The 20992-nt window shown below is 41.0% G+C and overlaps 1 protein-coding gene across 1 annotated transcript in view; it reads left to right on the top strand.

Annotated features, from left to right (window-relative positions):
• Positions 1-20992, top strand: part of apc2 (APC regulator of WNT signaling pathway 2) — a 233285-nt gene that overhangs the window by 144494 nt on the left and 67799 nt on the right. Inside the window, exons 6-7 of the mRNA XM_059990792.1 lie at positions 5203-5316; positions 19360-19437. Coding sequence (XP_059846775.1) covers positions 5203-5316; positions 19360-19437 — 192 coding nt within the window. The remainder of the gene's footprint in view (positions 1-5202; positions 5317-19359; positions 19438-20992) is intronic.

The raw sequence follows: 20992 nt of genomic DNA, 5'->3' as shown, positions 1-20992 counted from the left end.
GAATGTTCTTTCACTTTACATATGTTTTGTTTCATTTTCCTTTTCTTTCTAACTGAGCTAATCTGTCAGCAAATTTACTTCATCAGCAGTTATCCCCAGGGCAACCACAGCATATGAGACAATTTCTGTATCCTCTCCTTCCCCAATCATCTCTGCAATTTAAAAGGCTTAGTTTTCTAAGTTCTGATGAAGGGTCCTCAAATGAAAATTTAGATCCTTCTCTTTTTACAGATTCTGAGTGTTTCCAACAGGTTTTGCTTATATTTCAAACCCATCCCTCTTTGTCTGACTTATAACCAATTGGACGCTGAGGCTGGAAAGCAAGCTCCTACTGAGATTCAGTGCTTTGTAATATTTTGAATGAACGGCAAACGATTGACCTTCTTTTAAATATAGGAGTTAGTGCAATTTATTTTTTCCCTTTTAATTCAAGGAAGGTGCAGAAATAAAGAGATGTGTGTCAAATCTTGACTGCAGATAGAGCACACAAGCGTATTAGGATGAACAGTAACCATTATAGTGCCTTTGAAATAGAGAGAGGGATGGGAATAATCGGTGCTGAGACATGGTTTGCCTTCTTCATGTATTCCTGGCTAGTGAATGATTTCTCTAAGAAAGTGGCTTCTATGGCGAAGATGCTCACATGCCTGTGCATGTATGCACACTGTACTATTTTGAGCTGGGCAAAGTAAAAGACATTTTTAATCTTGAGCTATTTACTCCAGTCTTCCAACTCTTTTGATTCAAATGAGTGTCAGCTGTTTTCACATCAGCTGTTTGGGTCTTTTACAATAAACTTTTTGTGGAGAGTGGCACACACAAACTGCTGGAGGAACTCAGCAAGTCAGGCAGCATCAATGGAGAATAATAAATAGTCAACATTTCAGTCTGAAACTACTCAGCACCAGGGACCTTGGCCCAAAACGTTGACTGTTCATTCCTCTTCATAGATGTTGTCTGACCTGCTGAGTTCCTCTAGAACTGTGTGCGTGTGTTACTCTGGATTTCCAGCATTGGCAGAATCTCCGTGTTTATGTTAAATTGTTTGTGCGTTTTCTTTTATGTTAGCTTCCTGTTTCTAAACTAATATCATACAAGAAGCAGTAATGGCTTTTAGAACCCAGAAAGGGTGCTTCTCCTGAAATTACGGTATCACAATATTTCAAGTTCGGGAAGAGACCAGATTGTATCTGTAACACTAGAGACTCTGCAGATGCTGGAAATCCAAAGCAACACACATGGATTTTGCCTGACCTACTGAGCTCCTCCGGCATTTTATGTGTGTTGCTTCAGATTATACCTGTGCTAGTTCCATGAAAGAGCAATTCAATCAGCCCCACATTCTCCAGACCCTGCAACTTTTTCCTTTCCAAATCCCTTTGAAAACTCCTATCGAATCGGCTTCCTCCACCCTTTCATGAAGTACTGTACATCCCAAAGCACGAGATTTTGCTGAATAAAAGATTTCCTCCTCATCGCTCTCTGGTTTTCTTGCCTATTATCTGAAAACTTCGTCCTCTGGTTACCAACCTTGCTGCGGGAAACATTTTCTCAGCATCTACTCAATCAAAGTCTTTCATCACTTGAACAGTTCTATTAAATCTACCCTTGACCCTCTCTGATCTCCACTGGTATGCTAGCACAGTGATTAAGCTTTGAGCCAAGTGGGGGTGCACAGAGCTGGATATGTGAATTTTAACCCTGACAAAGCAACTGGGGAATTTAAATTTAAGCAATTAAATGAATTTGGAAGTAAAAATTCCAATCAGTAACTGTGATTAGAATTAGAAATTAGGATTGGTAAGAGGAACAGGGGTGGTACAGTAGCATAGCGGTTAATGTAATGCTTTACAGAGCCAGAGATTAGGGTTCAATTCCAGCTGCTATGTAAGGAGTTAGTCTATTTTCCCAGTGGCCATTTGGTGCTCCGGTTTCCACCCGCATTCCAAAATGTTCAAGTTTGGGTCAGTTAGTTGTGGTCATTCTAAGTAGGTGCTGGAAGCATAGTGAAATTCAGACTGTGGTGGTTATTGATGCAAATGATACATTTCACTGCATGTTTTAATGTACAGTACTGTGCAAAAGTCTTAGGCACATAGATATGGCTAGGAAGCCTAAGACTTTTACACAGTACTGCAGTCATTTTATATATTGCACTGTACTGCTGCGTAAAAACCCCTTACAAATTTCATGACATTGTGAATGATTATAAACCTGATTCTGATGTGGGACTCTATTGTGGACTGAGAGTGGGAATGGAGCAGGAAGAGGGGAATCATATTAGGGAAAAAGGGAAGGGAAGGGAGGGAACAGGAAGCACCAGAGAGACATTCTGTAATGATCAATAAACCAACTGTTTGGAATTAAAGCAACACACACAAAGTGCTGGTGGAACACAGCAGGCCAGGCAGCATCTATAGGGAGAAGCGCTGTCGACGTTTCGGGCCGAGACCCTTCGTCAGGACTAACTGAAAGGAAAGATACTAAGAGATTTAAAAATAGTGGGGTGGAGGGGGAAATGAGAAACGATAGGAGAAGACCGGAGCGGGTGGGGTGAAGCTAAGAGCTGGAAAGGTGATTGGCAAAAGTGATACAGAGCTGGAGAAGGGAAAGGATCATGGGACCAGAGGCCTCGGGAGAAAGAAAGGGGCGGGGAGCACCAGAGGGAGAAGGAGATCAGGCAGAGTGATGGGCAGGGAGAGAGAGAAAAAAAAACAAACAACTAAATATGTCAGGGATGGGGTAAGAAGGGGAGGAGGGGCATTAACGGAAGTTAGAGAAGTCAATGTTCATGCCATCAGGTTGGAGGCTACCCAGCTGGTACATAAGGTGTTGTTCCTCCAACCTGAGTGTGGCTTCATCTTGACAGTAGAGGAGGCCATGGATAGACATTTCAGAATGGGAATGGGACCTGGAATTAAAATGTGTAGCCACTGGGAGATCCTGCTTTCTCTGGCAGACCGAGCATAGGTGTTCAGCGAAACGGTCTCCCAGTCTACGTCGGGTCTCACCAATTTCTAAAAGGCCACACCGGGAGCACCGGATGCAGTATACCACACCAGCCGACTCACAGGTGAAGTGTCGCCTCACCTGGAAGGACAGTCTTGGTGGGGGTGTGTGTGTGTGTGTGTGTGTGTGTGTGTGTGTGTGTGTGTGTGTGTGTGTGTGTGTGTGTGTGTGTGTGTGTGTGTGTGTGTGTGTGTGTGTGTGTGTGTGTGTATGTGTGTGTGTGTGTGTAAAAGACTTTTGCACAGTATTGTGCAAAATACACAATACTTGGCAGGATTCTTGGTAGTGTGTAGGAGCAGAGGAGGAGCAGAGGGATCTGGGGGTACATGTCCACAGATCCCTGAAAGTTGCCTCACTGGTAGATAGGATAGTTAAGAAAGCTTATGGGGTGTTAGCTTTCATAAGCCGGGGGATAGAGTTTAAGAGACGTGATGTAATGATGCAGCTCTATAAACCTCTGGTTAGGCCACACTTGGAATACTCTGTCCAGTTCTGGTCGCCTCACTATAGGAAGGATGTGGAAGCATTGGAAAGGGTACAGAGGAAATTTACCAGGATGCTGCCTGGTTTAGAGAGTATGGATTATGATCAGAGATTAAGGGAGCTAGGGCTTTACTCTTTGGAGAGAAGGAGGATGAGAGGAGACATGATAGAGGTATACAAGATATTAAGAAGAATAGATAGAGTGGACAGCCAGCACCTCTTCCCCAGGGCACCACTGCTCAGTACAAGAGGACATGGCTTTAAGGTAAGGTAAGGGGAGGGAAGTTCAAGGGGGATATTAGAGGAAGGGTTTTCATTCAGAGAATGGTTGGTGCATGGAATGCACTGCCTAAGTCAGTGGTGGAGGTAGATACACTAGTGAAATTTAAGAGACTACTAGACAGGTATATGGAGGAATTTAAGGTGGGGGGGGGGTTATATGGGAGGCAGGGTTTGAGGGTCGGCACAACATTGTGGGCCGAAGGGCCTGTAATGTGCTGTACTATTCTATGTTCTATGTGCACATGCTGTACATGTGACAAATAAAGCTCATCTTAAATCTTTCATTACGAAATTAATAAATTATTGTAAAAAGGCCATCAAGTTCAATTATGTCGAGAGAAGGAAAGCTACCAATGTTACTAGGTTGAGTAATCTAACACACTTACTAGGTCGGACCATCATGTTACTTGGGAGTTATCAACAATGTTTTCTCTTACCTGACTCCTTAGATTAGGCGCAAGCAATAATCAGGGGTAAATAACGTTGGCCAATGACAGCCACATCTTCTAACTAAATACAACAAATTCTGGTTAATCAGGGTACGTCAGGACCAGTACCTTTTGATCCAATTAAATGGTTGCCTCAATTAGCTGAAATTTTATGGAAGTAGTTTAAAAAGGTATAAAAAGTCAAACTACGGTTTAACCATGTAACAAATTATGTATTTAAGTGAAACACAGAACAAATTAGAACACTACTGAGACTATAAAACAGTGTATTAGCTCCTAATGGCTATTGGAGAAATTCATCCAATGTATGCTGCTGTGTTCTTTTGATTGACTGTAAAAGAACAAAACCAGTGTAATCAGCTAGTGCAGATAATCGACTGCTTTGACAATTGCATCTTCCAATTCTTAATTTTCATGGTAACATTCAAGATGATTATTGATGCCTTCAAACTCTTTGTAGTTCCTAGCTTGTTGAAGTAGTGAAATCGGTTCATTTCTACTCCCAGCGATTTCTGGTCTCTCCAAGTCTGAACGCTTAAAACTGCAGAGAACAAAACAGTTCTGAATTGTCTCACTGCTTGTTTCTTGACAACTATCAGCAACAAAAAATATTGCTTTTTAGAGACAAACGCACACTACTTAGACACGCAATTGACACTACTTGAAAACTGTCCGCTCTGAGCACGGAGTAGTATCTAATAGCCACAGAAGTGTCTGCACCCTATGCTAGTTAGAAACCGTTTGGCAAATTCTCCTGGCCCAATTAAGCAGCAAAATGTCCTAAATAAATGAAAGGAACCCTACTATTTTCTTGATTAGTTCTTGTTCTTTATGAGTTAAATAAGCGACTGCCCCATTTAACCGATGGCCCAATTAATTGGAATCCACTCAAATAGAATTCCGTTTTTTGTAAACTGTGTCTTGGAACTTGAATATCATTGGCTTGGTTGTGAAGTATATCAATGGCTTTCTTTCCCAGGTTTCAAAGCACATGGATTTAATTCGCCAACAGCTACAGTATGAAGCCCATCAGATCAAAGCCATCATTGAGGAGAGATACGGTGCAGGTGACAACACAACTGAACGACTCCAGGTAACAAAGAAATACACATTTATTAGATCAGCATTTCACCCTTTATAATCAAGAGAAGCCACTGAAAGTTATAACCAATTAGCAAATTATATTTCTTGCTCTGCTTAGATTTTTTATTATTCTACTGAGGAGACGCTAAAAGCAACTTCTGCATTTAAATTGCACTTTTGGAGTAGCATAAAAACCAAGGCACTTACAAAGATAAAGATTAGCTTTATTTGTCAAGTGTACATCGAAACTTTGAAACAGAAAGTGAAATGCCCTGTTTGCGTCAACAAAGAGCACAACCAAAGGATGCGCTGGAGGGCATGTGGATTAGAAGTCCTCTTCAGCCTTGTTGGAAACTTGGCAAGCTGGGACCTCTGTACTGATAACTAAAGTGCATTGGATTCCTGTTACTGTGAGCCAGTTACACAGGAGCTTGTTCTGCTGGTGAAGTGCATTCTATGAACAGCGCTTCTCCTATTCCGGACTACTCCTCCAGAAGAAGGTGCAACTATGAACACAAGAGATTCTGTAGATACTGGAATTCCATAGCAGCACAAAAATTGTTGGAGGAGCTCAGCACATTAGCCAGCATTCATGGAGAGGAATAAACAGTTGACTTTTTGGGCCTAGATCCTTTATCAGTCCTGTCAAGTAGGGGGGTGTGGAACGTCAGGGTTGGGTTTTATTACACAGAGAATGGCGAGTGTATGAAGCAGGGTTGATACATTTGGGAGTTTAAGAGATTCACTGATAGGTACGTGGATGAAAGGTAGTAGTTACACCTTGTTCTTTAAACTGATCAATTTCCTGTCTCAGTCAAGATGGCAAGGACCGTGTCTGTTGCTGCTGCTATTGTTAATGCACATGTTGACATTCATGTTGAAGAGTGGAAGTTGCCTGTGGGCAGTGGCTATCCCTTATTAAAAGAAACCATATACTGTCTATCGCACGGATTTGACAGAAAGAGTTTGTGGTCCCAGTAGAAAGAGAACCAAGGTGACTAGGAGACCAGGTTCTGCTGCATGAGATTTAATATTCACACCTTGATTGACACACAGCCCTGCAGGAAACACACAATTGCATACTGCCCATAGAGTGGTTAAGCTCTAAAGCACAGAAACAAGCCCTTCAGCCCATCTAGCTACTCTGCCTCCTCCCATTCATGTACTTACACAAATTTCTCTTAAATATTGAAATCAAATCTGCATCCCCACTTCTACTGTCAGCTCGTTCCACACTTTCACCACCCTCTGAATGAAGAAGTTTCCCTTAAATATCACATCTCATGACTTTCCCAGGGCAGTGGAATTTCAAGACCTTTACGATGTTCTTGCTGTGTCTGGTGCTTTGGGTCAGTGCACTAACTGCATGTTCACTTATGCAGCCTGATAGCATTCGGCAGTGCACTTGCTGCAGGCACTGAATGACCTGATTGTGTTTGGCAAATCTTATCTGTCTCGGCTGATGAATCGCCTGGACACGAAGGGAAAAGCTGATCAGGTGTAACATTTTAAATTCAGTGTGGGCTGCTTAATTACCTCACATCATTTTCTCACCCGCCGGACCCATGCTGAACTATTTTACATAAAGTCATAGGGGGGAAAGATTGGTACTAAAGCTACCAGCAATATGTTATCCGATGCTTCATTGATTGAGTTAATATCTCCGTGGAGATGCTCAACTATTTCTGGACTGTGGTGTTAGCAATGGTTAACCATAACTACTCTGAACAGAAACAAAGGAAGACAGATTGCCAAGGTGTATCTAGCATAGTGCTTGTGATTATGCCAGTTTAAGATATCTGTGGAGCCAAGTATACCGCAAAAAGTATAATGGATGCCTCAAGAAGGAGGCATCCATCAATAAGAGTCCCAACTGCTCAGGACAGGCTTTCTTTTCATTACTGCCGTCAGGGAGAAGGTACAGGAACCTGAAGACTCACACTCGAGGCTTCAGGAAGAGCTTCTTCTCTTCTGCTTTCTGACTTCTGAGTGATCCATGAATTTTCGAACGCTACCTCACTACTTTTTTCTCTCTTTTTTTTGCACTGCTGATCCTTTGTATTATTTCTTATTGTAGCTTAAATTGTATTTTATGTATTGCACTGCACTGCTGCCATAAAACAGCACATTTCGTGCCGTGTACCAGTGATTTGAAACCTGATTGTGATTCTCCGATACCAGTCTACTGAACCTGAAGTTCTCCAGGGTAAATGCAATATACAAAGTTATGGCTTTTCAAAGAAGGTTATTCATGGGGCGTGGGTTTCATAGCAAAAGCCTATTATGGAGCAAGCACTTCGTGAAATAATTATTTTGCACTTTTGCAGACATAATGACGACAATAATTGTATATTTTGCAACATACCGCTATCCCACGGTGCTGGACTAGTAAGTCTGAGCACTGGCACTTCCATGGATCCCTGAAACCACTGTTACTTATGCTGGCAGTTCTGTGCTGAAATACACCAAAGTTTGAGCTGTGGATACTACTTCAGTGGAGTTGCATAGAACATTACAGCACAGTATAGTCTCTTTAGCCTCAGATGCCGTGCCAACCATTTAACCTAATCTAGGACCAACTAACCCTTCCCTCGCATGTAAATAGAACACAGAACATTACAGTTCAAAAGGTGATTGGCAACAGTGGGATTAAAATCCACACCCATGAAGAGACTAGAACCTTAATCCAACGCCTCAGACCACTCAACCACACTACACGGAAATATTTTAATGGGTCAGGTTGTTTTTTTAATTGAACCTTGCGTCTACCATCATTCCCATCACCCCCCCCCCCCAAGCTGCATGTTAAGATTAAGATTAGTTCTATTTGTCACACGTACTTCCAAACAACAAAACATACAGTGAAATGCATTGTTTGTGTCAGCGACCAGTGCAGTCCGAAAATGTGCTGGCCAGCTCACGTTTGCATTCAGCTTCCAACACCAAAACAGCACGCCCTCAAGTTACTAATCCTAACCTGTACATCTTTTGAATGTGGGAGGAACCCAGAGCGCCCGGAGTAAACCCACGCGGCCACAGGGAGAACATACAACCTCACAGACAGTGAGTGGCAGGAATTGAAACCTTATTGCTGGTGCTTTAAGCTACTGTGCCACCCTTTGGGAGCTGGTCTGTGAGACTAAACAACTTACAGGCCATGTAATGCGGTAACTTGGGCCGCAGGTAGCAAGTTAACCTCGGGCAACCGTCTTTAAGGCTACGCGGCATATTTCTGATTAGGCCGCTTGAGCTGACTTGGTGTAATCCCACTGCCTGGCTCAGCATGCTCCCCCTTGGAACCAGTGCTGAGTTCAGCAGCAGAGATCAGATGATCCAGCAGCTGAACTCCAGCCCATTGCTACATTTTTGTGTTTCACCTGACTGGGGAAACAGAGAAATCCGTCAAATATCCTATAGAATCTGTTTTCACCTTAGAGTCCTGAAATTATCAAATAAAATTAGGGATCCTACCACTAAACATATCTTCACCTCCCCCCTCTGCTTTCCGCAGGGATCGCTCCTTCTGTGACTCCCTTGTCCACTTGTTCCTGCACACTAATCTCCCTTCCTACACTTAACCGTGCATGCGGCCAAAGTGTTGCACCTGCCCCCACACCTCCTTCCTCACCTCTATTCAGGGCCCTAAACAGTCCTTCCAGATGAGGAAACACTTCACCTGCGAATCTGCCAGGGTTGTCTATTGTGTCCGGTGCTCCTCGATATTGGTAAGACCTGTTGTAAATTGGGGACTGCCTTATCGAACACCTCAGCATCATCTCCCGCAAGTGGGACTTCCCAGTGGCCAAGCGTTTTAACTCCGATTCCTATTCCTATTTTGATGTGTTGGTCCATGGCCTCCTCTTGTGCCAAGATGAGGCCACCCTCAGGGTGGAGGAGCAACACGTTACAATTCCCCCTGGGTCCCCTCCTCCTTCCCTTTCTCCTATGTTCCAGCCTCCTCTCCTATCAGATTATTTCTTTTCTAGCCCTTGACCTTTTCCACCCACCTGGTTTCACCTATCACCTTCCAGCTAGCCTCCTTCCCCTCCCCCACCTTTTTATTCTTACATCTTATCCCTTTCTTCTCAGTCCTGATGAAGAGTCTCAGCCTGAAACATTGACTGTTGATTCATTTCCATAGATGCTGCGGAGTTCCTCCAGCATTTTATATGTGTTTTATATATTTTATATCTCAGCATTTTATATATTTTTTTTAGTTTCCTAAGATGTTCACAATGTGCAAGTAAAAAGTGGTATAACATTTGCATGTATCTTTCCTCTGCAGACTAAAGCCAATGAACAGACTGTATAATTAGCATATCAAGTGGAGCATGTGACCAATGGAGGCGATTGAGTGAATGCGACAGTCAGACAGGAATTAAGTCCCTATAAATAAAAAAAAAATCTGCAGATGCTGGAAATTCAAAGCTACACACTCAAAATGCTGGAGGAACTCAGCAGGTCAGGCAGCCTCTATGGAAAAGAGTAGTCAGTCAATATTTTGGGCTGAAGCCCTTCGTCAGAAAGGGTGAAGGGTCTCGGCCCAAAATGTGAACTATTTCCTCTTTCCCATAGATGCTGGATGCCTCCAGTATTTTGAGTGTGTGCCTATTAAAATTTTGTCTTTGCTAACTCATTGACCTTCAGTGAAAGACCAAATGAGGTTCGGAGAGATGCCAGTGTCATGAAAGTTGATGCATTTTGTTTTACTGTTTTGAGCACATGAGCCTAGTTTGCCAAATTGGAGTGGCCATTCAATGAAAAGTTGCATGGAAAGATCCCTCGCCTGAGATTTTGAGGACCCATAAACATATTCCAGTTTCTTTCCCAGGGCAGAAATGGCTCATATGAGGGACCATAATTTTAAGGCAATTGGAGGTAATTTAACAGAAGGATGTCAGAGGTAAATTTCTTGCACAGTGCGGTAGGTGTATGGAACACACTGCTGGGGGTGGCGGTAGAGGCAGATGCATTAGGGGCATTTAACAAACTCTGGAATAGGCACATTGATGATAGAAAAATAGAGGGCTCAGTCGAATTGAAAGGTTGGATTGATCTTACAGCACATTATGACTCCAGATTCCATAGTATCCATGACATCTTTAAGGAGCGATGCTTCAAAACGGTGGCGTCCATCCTTAAGGACCCCCATCACTGAGGACATGCCATGTTCTCATTGTTAACATCAGGAGAGAGGTACAGAAGCCTGAAGGCACACACTCAACAATTCAGGAACAGTTTCAACCCCTCAACCATCCATTTTCTGAATGAATATTGAACCCATGAACATTACCTCACTATCTTTTAAAAATTTATATTCTTGTCCTACTTATTTAATTTAACTATGTTATATATATATATAAATATATATATATATATATATATTTCCTGAAATTCACATTTTATTTCTATTATTGCATTTAATTGCTGCTGCAAAGAAGCAAATTTCATGCCACATGCTGATCTGATTCTGATTCTAATGAGGTTGGGACAGCATCATGAGCTGAACAGTCTGTACTGTGCTTTAGTGTTCTAAATTATATACTAAAAGGACATTCAAAACTTGAAATCCTATTTATTGTTTATGTAGAGATACAGCACAGAACAGGCCCTTCCAGCCCAACGAACTGCACCGCCCAGCAACCCTATTTAACCTCAGCCGAATCACAGGTCAATTTACAATGGCCAATGAACCTGCTAACTGGTACATCTTTGGACTGTGGGGGGAACATACAAACTCCTTACAGGCAGTGTTGGAATTGAACTCCGAACACTGACGCCCCACACTAATTGCTATGCTACTGAGGCACCCATCACTCATTCCTGGCATCAAGTGAGCTCGTAGGAAGTAGTGATTTCAGAGTTATGGCTAACCACTTTATAACGTTCCACAAGTGAGTTGCAGTGGATGGAAAACTACAGGCTTTTTGCCCGTAATTTCCTATAAGGAATCAACTTTCATTCGTTCATTCGTTAAGTGCTGTCATATGACAAGGGTCTTTCTATGACCATGATTGTTCTTGGTCATGGTAATTTTTTTTTACAGAAGTGGTTTGCCATTGCCAACTTCTGGACAGTGTCTTTCCAAGGCGGGTGACCCCAGCCATTATTAATACTCTTCAGAGATTGTCTAACAGGCATCTGCGGACGTGATATGCACCAACTGCTCATATGACCACCCATCACCTGCACCTATGGTTTCATGTGACACTGATTTGGGATGGGGGCTAAGCAGGAGCTACACCTTGCCCAAGGATGACCTGCATGTTAGCAGAAGGAAGAAGCTGCTTACTTTGGTAGAAATGTATCTCCACCCACTACTTTCACTAAAGTGTCATTTATGCAAGATCACAAATATAAAGTAAAATCCTTACTAACATTTCAAATATTCCACAAAAATTTATAAATAATTTAGTTCATTCAGAGCAACTGTTATCTCAGTCAGGCAATGATTTACATATAAATTAGTGCTGGGGACTGACTAAAGCCAACTATCAATGAGGACGACAAGGCCCTCCAGGTAAGTTAATATTTTTCTTTGTAATGAGAAAGTCATGATCGTCCCCAACTAGAATTGTCCCCCTCCCCCTTTTCTGTTATTAAGAGATCCTTTTGAAATCTCCCTGCTGTTTACCCAGAGCCGGCAGTTAAAAGAAATTTTTGAAAATACTAGTTCCAATCAATTCATTTTGAAAATGGGCCAGTGGAGCCTAATTGAAACCTGGTAAAATACTGCAGGCCTGAAATTAAGGCGAGTGAATTATGTGAAATAAGCCTGATGTCACTGCATAATGTACTTGTTCATGTGTGTGTCATTGTGCCTATGTGTAATGTTTGACGAGAACCTCAAATAAACCAGACGCACCTTTTGAAACTCTATGTTTTTCCCTTGTTATACTCGACACGCTGTGCACGCTTTTCACTAGAAACTAAGAACCCACAGGGACACAAACATTAAGCTGGTGATGAGGTTGGGATTGAAAAGGATTGAAGCTGCCTGAAGTAATGAGCTCACCTAATTCATCTAGTGACCCCACGATGGTGAGTCTGAAGACTCACAATTAATCATGGTATCTTCAACATGGTGATTGTAGTATCACAAACACGACAAAATCTGTGGACTGAGAAATCCAAAGAAGGGCTTCAGCCCAAAACTGTTTACTCTTTTCTGTAGATGCTGCCTGGCCTGCTGAGCTCCTCCAGCATTTTGTATGTGTTGCCATGGTGATTGTAGTGATGGAAGTTGAGTTCAGATTAAAGACCAGGAGAAATAAAAAGTAAAGCATGTTAATTACTGAGTAAAGGTTCTGCTATTGCCAAAGTGGGAGTGGAATAAGATGGCAGTTCAGACCAAGTCTAGTTTAATCTTGATAAATGATAAAGCACATGAACTCTTCGGTTCTTATTTAGAAGATTTAAACTTTTCTATTTACGTGGGATCTGAGTGGCTCTATTCTGACTTCAGTCACAGGAAGATGTTACCAGACAGATAGAGGAAAATGTTCAAGGATTTTCCAGAAAAACCTCCTTGGAAAAAATGCAGAATCCTCAATGACTCCTGGGAATTTCTGCTCCATAGTTTTGCTAGACAAGGCAAGAGAACGAAGGGTTGGAGTAATATACTGGTGTGAATAAGGAAGTGGTAAACTAACAGAAAACAGCACTCAGAATAAACGATTCATTTCTTAGATTGGTAATCAGTAACAGATATGAGTTCTGAGACCTCAACTTTTAAAATGCTTTATTGATGACTTGGGTAAAGGAAATAGAGAAAAGGGACAGATCCTGTTTATTCGTATCACCTGCCGAGTTCCTTCTGTATTTTGTGTGTGTTGCTAGAGATTCCAAATGATTATTTTTGAGTTGTCTTCAAGCGTACCAAGAGAGAATAGCTGATGTTGTAAAAATAATTGGATTAGCAAGTATGTATGAAGAAGACACAAAGAGTCTACAAAGATTGGTCTTTAGAAGTTTTGGTCCCCAGTGTCACTGGATCAATGCTTTAGTTGGCGAAGTCCGTGTTGTGGCTACCCCATGTTAACAGAACATCACACACGGGCAACTTTTACTCTATGTTACAAAGCTCATGGCCTGGAACGTCGGGACCCTTATGGAAATTTCCAAAAGCACCAGACCAGCATGCTTTTCAGTTAGATACAGTGGCCATCTCAGAACCCTTAAAAGTGGAATGGTTGCAAGCCACTCTTGATCCCAAGAGGGAGGAGGAGGATGCAGGGGAGGGGACGAAGAAGAATTATTATAAATGGGTGGGCACAATATTGACCAATAGAATGCTGGCAGTCTTTAAAATGTGAGGTTATCCACTTTGGAAGGAAATATTTAAAAGCAAATGATTATTTTAACAGAAAGAGACTACGTATTATGGTACAAAAGGAGCTGGGAAGGGGTCTTAGTAAATGATATACAAACAAGTTAACATGTTGGCAGGGGTGGGGGGTAGAGCATAGAAGGAGATTTGGATGAACTCAAGCTAAAAGTTTAATAAAATAATATATAGGAGCAAGATCAGACTATTGAAAAAGATCTTGCCTGATCTACTCTCCGTTCAGCTTTGCTGTAATTCCTGTAACCTCTATTTTTCCAAGTGTGCCAAGATGTATCTATCTCTGTCTCCATGACAGAGCATAATGATAAGTAAAACTGTTTATTTCAAACTTCAAAGTTCAAAGTAAACCTACACGCAGTGGCCACTTTATTAGGCACAGCTTGTTAATGCAAATGTCTAATCAGGCAATGATGTGGCAACAACTCAATGCTTAAAGCATGCAGACGTGGTCAAGAGGATCAGTTGTTGTTCAAACCAAACATCAGAATGGGGAAGAAATGTGATCTAACTGACTTTGACTGTGGAATGATTGTTGGTGCCAGACAGGGTGGATTGAGTATTCAGAAATTGCTGATCTCCTGGGATTTTCACGCACAACAATCTCTTGTGCTTACAGAGAATGCTGTGAAGAACAAAAAAAAATCATCCAGTGAGCAGCAGTTCTGTGGGTGAAAAACCCTTGTTAATGAGGGAGGTCAGAGGAGAATGGCCAGACTGGTTCAAGCTGCCGGGAAGGTGACAGTCACTCAAATAACCATCTGTTACAACAGTGGTGTACAGAAGAGCATACTACTGGATGTGTAGCACATTGAACCTTGATGAGGATGAGCTACATCAGCAGAAGGCCACAAACATACACTCAGTGGATGCTTTATTAGGTACAAGAGGTACCTAATTTATCTTTTTAGTTATTATTTATTGAGATACAGTGTGGAATAGGCTGTAATGGTCCCTCCAGCTGTGCTGCCCAGCAGCCTCCGAATTAACACTGGCGTAGTCACAGGACAGTTTATATTTAAGCTAATAACTGGACATCTTTGGGGTGCAGAAGGAAACTGAGGCACCCTGAAGAAACCATGCATTTCACAAGGAGGACAGACAGACTCCTTACAGTTGATGTCAGAATTGAACTCCGAACTCTGGCACCTCAATCTGCAATAGTATCGCATTAACTGCTACGCTACCGTGTGCCATAGTGACCACTGAGTGTACTATCCAAGTATAGATGTCACCATATATTGCCTGAGATTCATTTTCCTCCAAGCATTCACAACAGAATAAATACATACAATGAAGTCAGTGAAAGACTACGTGCGAAGATTGACGATCCACCAACGTGCAAAAGAAGAAAAACCACAAGAGTAATAACAAATAAGTAAATAAATAATTCTGAGAACATGAATTGTAAGGTCCTTGAAAATGAGTCCATGGGTTGTGGAACCAGTTCAGAGTCGAAGTGTGTGACGTTACCCATGCTGATTCACGAGCCTGTCGGGTTAGAACTATTCCCGAACCTGATGGTGTGGAACCTAAGGCTCCTGTATTTTCTTTCCGGTGACAGCAGCAAGAAGAGAGCATGGCCTAGCTGGTGGTGGTGCTTGATGATGGATGCAGCTCTCTTACGGCTGTGTACCTTATAAACGTGCTCAATGGTCAGGAGGGCTTTCCCTGTGATGGACTGGATTGTAACTCAGTCCAGCATTTTAGACCTAAACTACTGACCTAAAATTGATACCCTGCCCCTTAGTTCTAAACAGTCTGGAGGAACAGACTTTCAGTGTCTAACTTGTCAATCCCTCTCACAGTCTTCTATATCATATGAACACCTCTCTCTCTTTCTTCTAAATGCCAGTGAATGTAGGTCAACCTTGCCACATCGGATAATCCCCTCTTACCAGGTATTAATCTAGTGTACCTGAGATGAACTGATTCCAAGTTAAGTGTTTTCTTCCTTAGACATTGACACCAATAGCCAGATGCTCCCACCATAATCACAAAGATCAATGGACAGGTTGCTATTTAGTAGCAATACACCTCTTAGTACCATCAAATGGAACAATATCCTAACAACAGAGATATTATAAATGCAGCTAAATCCAGGGTTGATTTGAACTCAGACCAGACTTCAAACATACAAAAATGAGGCAGGAGAAAGTTCTTTTTGCCCGTGTTTCTGTGAAGAGCATTGATTCTTTTACTACCTCAAAAAGGCTACAGAAATGCAGATTATAGTTGCTATTGAGGGCATTTATTAAATACAAATGGGTGACAGGATGGAGATACATGCCTACCAAAGGAGGTGTAAGGCGCTCCTTCCCTCTGCTAGCCTGCAGGTCACCCTTGGACAAGGTGTAGCATCTGCTTAGTCCCCCACCTCCTTGATCAGTGTCATGTGAAGCCATGGGAGCAGGTGGTGGATGTTTGTATAAGCATTTGGTGCACATCACAGATCCTGGTTATGCGACCACTGACACCAGGTAAATAATCTCTGAAGTTTTGATAATGGTTGAGATTGCCTGTCTTGTAAAGACACTGCCCAGAAGAAGGCAATGGCAAACCACTTCTGTAGGAAAAACGTGCCATGACCAAAAACTATTATGGTCATGGAAAGAACACAATCACTCATTCATTCACATAATGAACGAACAATTAAACACAGAAATTCACATTATACCAATTCAGCCTTGCCCACTGAGATACTGAAAGCCTGGGTTCACCAAATGGGGACATTGGAAACCAATGACAGTTTCTGCCAACTCAATAATCACTAAAGGATGGAATAATCCTTCATCTGGATACCAGATGGTATTTTTAATAGGAGAGATGTAGGTTGGATTTGAGTGGTTGTAAAGCTAATGTAAAAGCTTTATATGGAGAGCGAATTAATATTATAATCTATTTTATTTATCCTATGGTAGGTCATTTTAAAAGTGCACTGGAAAAAGTTCAAAGTTCGTAGATTTATTATTAAAGTATGTGTATGTCACCATATACAACCCTGAGTTTTATTTTCTTCCAACAATTCACAGTAGAACAAAGACATACAATAAGATCAATGAAAAAATGACACACAAGGACTGATAAAGCAGCCAATATGAAAAAGAGGAAAAACTGTGCAAATAAACAAATAAATAAATGAATGAATACTAAGAACATGAGCTGGTGAGTTGTAAAATCCGTGAAAGTGAGTTCATAGGTTGTGTTCAGTGAAGTTATTCACGTTGGTTCAGGAGCCTGATGGTTAAAGGAAGTAACTTCCTGAACCTGATGTTGTGGGACCTATGGCTCCTGTATGTCCTTCCCTCCAGCAGCAGTGAGAAGAACATGTGTCCTGGATGTTAGAAATTCTTGATGACGAACACTGCTTTCTTATGATAATGCTCCTTGTAGACGTTTGTTCCTCTTCCCCATGGATGCTACCTGAACTGCTGAGTTCCTTCAGCATTTTTTGTGTGGCTCTGGACTTCCAGCATCTGCGGAACCTCTTGTGTTTATGATCTGCAACTTCATTTATAACTTCTTAAAAAATAATTTACTTCAATTTTAACTGTTCTAATTATCTACGACTTCCTCTGCCAGCATAACACTGCCACCAGGTACACCACCATCAATCCTAATGAAGGGTCTTGGCCCAAAATGTCGACTTAATTCCCCTCCATGTTGAGTTCCTCTTGCATTTTGTGTGTATTTCCTTGGATTTCCAACATCTGCAGAATCTCTTGTGTTTATCAGGGGTGGGGTCTGTACAATCTGCCAGTAAGATAGGTTTCCACATTCAGTCTGGGTAAGTGTGCGGGCTGGCAGACCACAGATGCTGATTCTAGACAGGTGGACTGAACCTGATGCTATATATTCTTCCTACTAAGTTCTAATGCAGATGTTCAGCAAATCAGAATACGGAGCTACTGCTCTCTTATAATGCAAATTAAATGTAATTTAATACATAATTCATGTATATTCCTTCTCTTATTATTTACCAGTTCAATATTCAGTGAAACCATAAATAAAATTTCCTTCAAAATGCATTAGCCGATGTTCTTCCTTCTTCTCTTGAAAACATTAATCCCATTTTGGGGAAATAGTTGGCAGATGGAACTTAAAGCAGATTTCATATCACACAGTGTAATCTACCATAACTAGAAAAATAAGCAAAATATGCTTCTGGGGTGTACTTCAATATGACGTAGGAGCCGATTTATGCATTTTGGTTCATCAAGCCTACTCTGCCATTCAGTCATGGCTGATTTATTATCCCTCTCAACCCATTTTCCTGCCTTCTCCCTATAACCTTTGACACCCTTACAAATCATCTTCCATTTTAAAAACACCCAATAACTTGGCCTCCACAGCCATCTGTGTCAATGAATTCCACAGATTCACCACCCTCTCACTAAAGAAATCCCTCCTTGTTTCTGCTCCAAAGAGATGTACCTTACTATAGGAAACATCCTCTCCATGTCCAATCTATCTAGGCCTTTCAATAACTTGGCCCATAACCAAATCTGCATTAATGTATCTTGACAAAGGTGAGATAATTTTTCTAATAAAGTGCAATGAAAGGAGATTAGTTATAATGTGAGTTCTCATCAGGGCCTATTCTTCATGTGTATGAGCAATCCAAACTAATGGTTCCCAAGTCAGTCTTGTCCTAGATGGGCATTTAAGAGATATACTCACTGGATAGTGTTTAGGAGTTTGAATTCTGGATGATATTTCTATCCCTAGTTGAGGGCCAGTTATAGACAAGACCAAATCAGTGGATTATGATTAATTGGGACACATTAGGACCAGTAAATTTTGGACCAATTAGGCAGCTGCCCCAATTAGCCGAAGTTTCATGGAAATAGTTAAACATGTATAAAAAAGATAAAATGACTAACAAGTTAAATGGAATACAGAATAAATTAGATCACTACCAATACTACTGCAGTACTATAAAACTCTGTATTAGTTCCTAATACTTTTCGATAGAGGAATTTATCTGTGTTGTGTTCTTTTGAATGTAAATGAACAAAATCAATGTAGATACCCAGTGCAGTTAATGGACCACCTTCATACAATGCTGTCAATGATTGCATCCTCCAAATCTTCATTTTTATTGTAATATTCAAGAATATTCTCAGTATCTTCAAATATTTTCTAACTTGTTGAAGTATTAAAATTGTTTCATTTTCACTCCCAGCTGTTTCTGGCATCTCCAAGTCTGAATGCTTGAAACCACAGTGAACAAAACCGTTCTGAATTGTCTTACTGTTTATATCTTGCCAAATATCAGTGACAAGAATCACTGCTTTTTAAACATAAACACGTACAACTGATGCTATTTAAAAACTGTTCGCTCAAAGCACAGTGTTGTTTCTAATGGCTATGAAAATTCACATGACTGACGCTAGTTAGAAACTGTTCAGCAACTACCTCCTGCCTCACTTAAGCAGGATAGTGTCCCAGATAAATAAAGGGAATCCCGCTTATCTCCAAATTAGTTTTTGTTCTTTAAGAATTGTCCTAAATAAGTGGCTGCCCTGATTAACTGATGGTCCAATTATCCGGAAGCTACTGTAATTGTATAGGTCTTCATGATAAGACCAAATACCTCAAGAGAGATAGAAGAGAATTTGGAGCCACAATTCTCTGGTCTGCCACCTTGGCCGGATTAAAGAAACAGTGTTTTATTTTACTGACAAGTTTATGTTTCATCACTTACAGCTGCGAATGAACCGGATTCAAGAGATTGAAAAGGAGATTCTTCAGTCCCAGCAGAAAGTGCAGGAGACCGAGACTGAGGTCAGATTAATCAACTTTGCTACAGTTAGTAGATTCTGTTGCAATGTAATAACTGGAAGCTTAAACAGTAAGGCGGTAATTCAGCTGTAATGTCCTTTGACATCAGTAATAAAACATGCGTGGTTTATGCTCTGGTGGATGAATCTGGGGACCACCAAATCATTTACTATGTTTGATTATTGAATGCACTGTTTGTATTATTATGGAAAAAGTAATCTATTTTTTTGTTTTAGTGTTCTATCTAATTAGTTGCGATGTTTCAGACCTGGTTTTAGTTTGAGTAATTTACTGCATGTGTTTGACTTTTACATTAGCATTTAATATGCGTCCTCCCTGGCTGCCATTATTCAGATGGGATCTGCAATCTAGTGAAAGCTTTTGTGTTATAAATGTCATATTTATCAAACATAACAAATCTGGGTTCTAGGAAATTGTCGATCAGCAATCGCAGAATGAACAACTTGGGAACCGCCTAATCACTTTGTAGAAAGTCAAGTTAATTAACCAGAGGAAAACAATCTCTCTCTCTACAATAAATCTCCTCATAATTTACAAATCTGGTTAAATCTCTTCGCTGTTATATTGATAAATAAAAATACAATTCTCCCCCAAAATATGACACTGAACTATTTAAAATGTTGGTTCAGGTAAGCAAAAGCTTGTCGTCAAAGAGTTGAGTTTTAAGAGATGGCCTAAAGCCAGGGTTCCCAACCTGAGGTCCATGGACCCATTGGATAATGGTATTAGTGTATGACATAAAAAAGGTTGGGAACTCCTGGCGTAAAGGAAGTGAGGGAGTTTATGAATTTAGGACACAGACCGAGTAAGACACAACTTCCAATAGTTCAAACAATTAAAAAACAGGAATGAATTTTGGATATCAGAAATATTAAAATGAAGTGAACTTGGGGAGCTGTTGAAATGGAGGAATTTGCAGACATTTGGAGACTCTCAAGCCAAAAAGAAACGTGAAAATGTGAGGTTTAAATTGTAGTTTGTGTGTCAAACCTTGCATCATTACCATAATTTCCCATTTGAGATTCATAGAGTTCTCCAGCATGGAATCCACTATGTCCAGTCCAAACCACTTGAGTCCTCAGCTTTCAGTGCCTTGTCGGTGTTTGCAAATATGGTGCCTCCTCCACTCACTAAGGCAAAACATTCCAGTCTGTAACCTTCTTCAGGACAAAGGGATTCTTCTTTCTACTCTCCCTGAGTTTTTTCTCACATCCTATTCCTGGCAGGAGCCCAATGAATCAGCTGGTATGTATGAACTGAATGTAAATATTGTCCTTTCTATAGCTAGGTGCCTCAATATTCACAAAATGCTTTAATTGGGAATTTGGTAATTGGTGACTGGTGAATTACCTATTATTGATACATGTACTGGAAAACAGTCAAAAACTTTACTCTACATGCCTCCATACATACAATTTCAAAACATAAGTTATCAAGGTAGTACAAGGGAAAGCAAAAACAGACTGCAGAATAAAGCCACACTCACAAAGGGCACTGCAAAAAGACAATAAGGTGCAAGGGCCACATTTGAGAGATC

Source organism: Hypanus sabinus, chromosome 16, assembly GCF_030144855.1.
Source record: "Hypanus sabinus isolate sHypSab1 chromosome 16, sHypSab1.hap1, whole genome shotgun sequence".
Lineage (NCBI taxonomy): Eukaryota > Metazoa > Chordata > Chondrichthyes > Myliobatiformes > Dasyatidae > Hypanus > Hypanus sabinus.
This window is presented reverse-complemented; position numbering and strand designations above follow the sequence as displayed.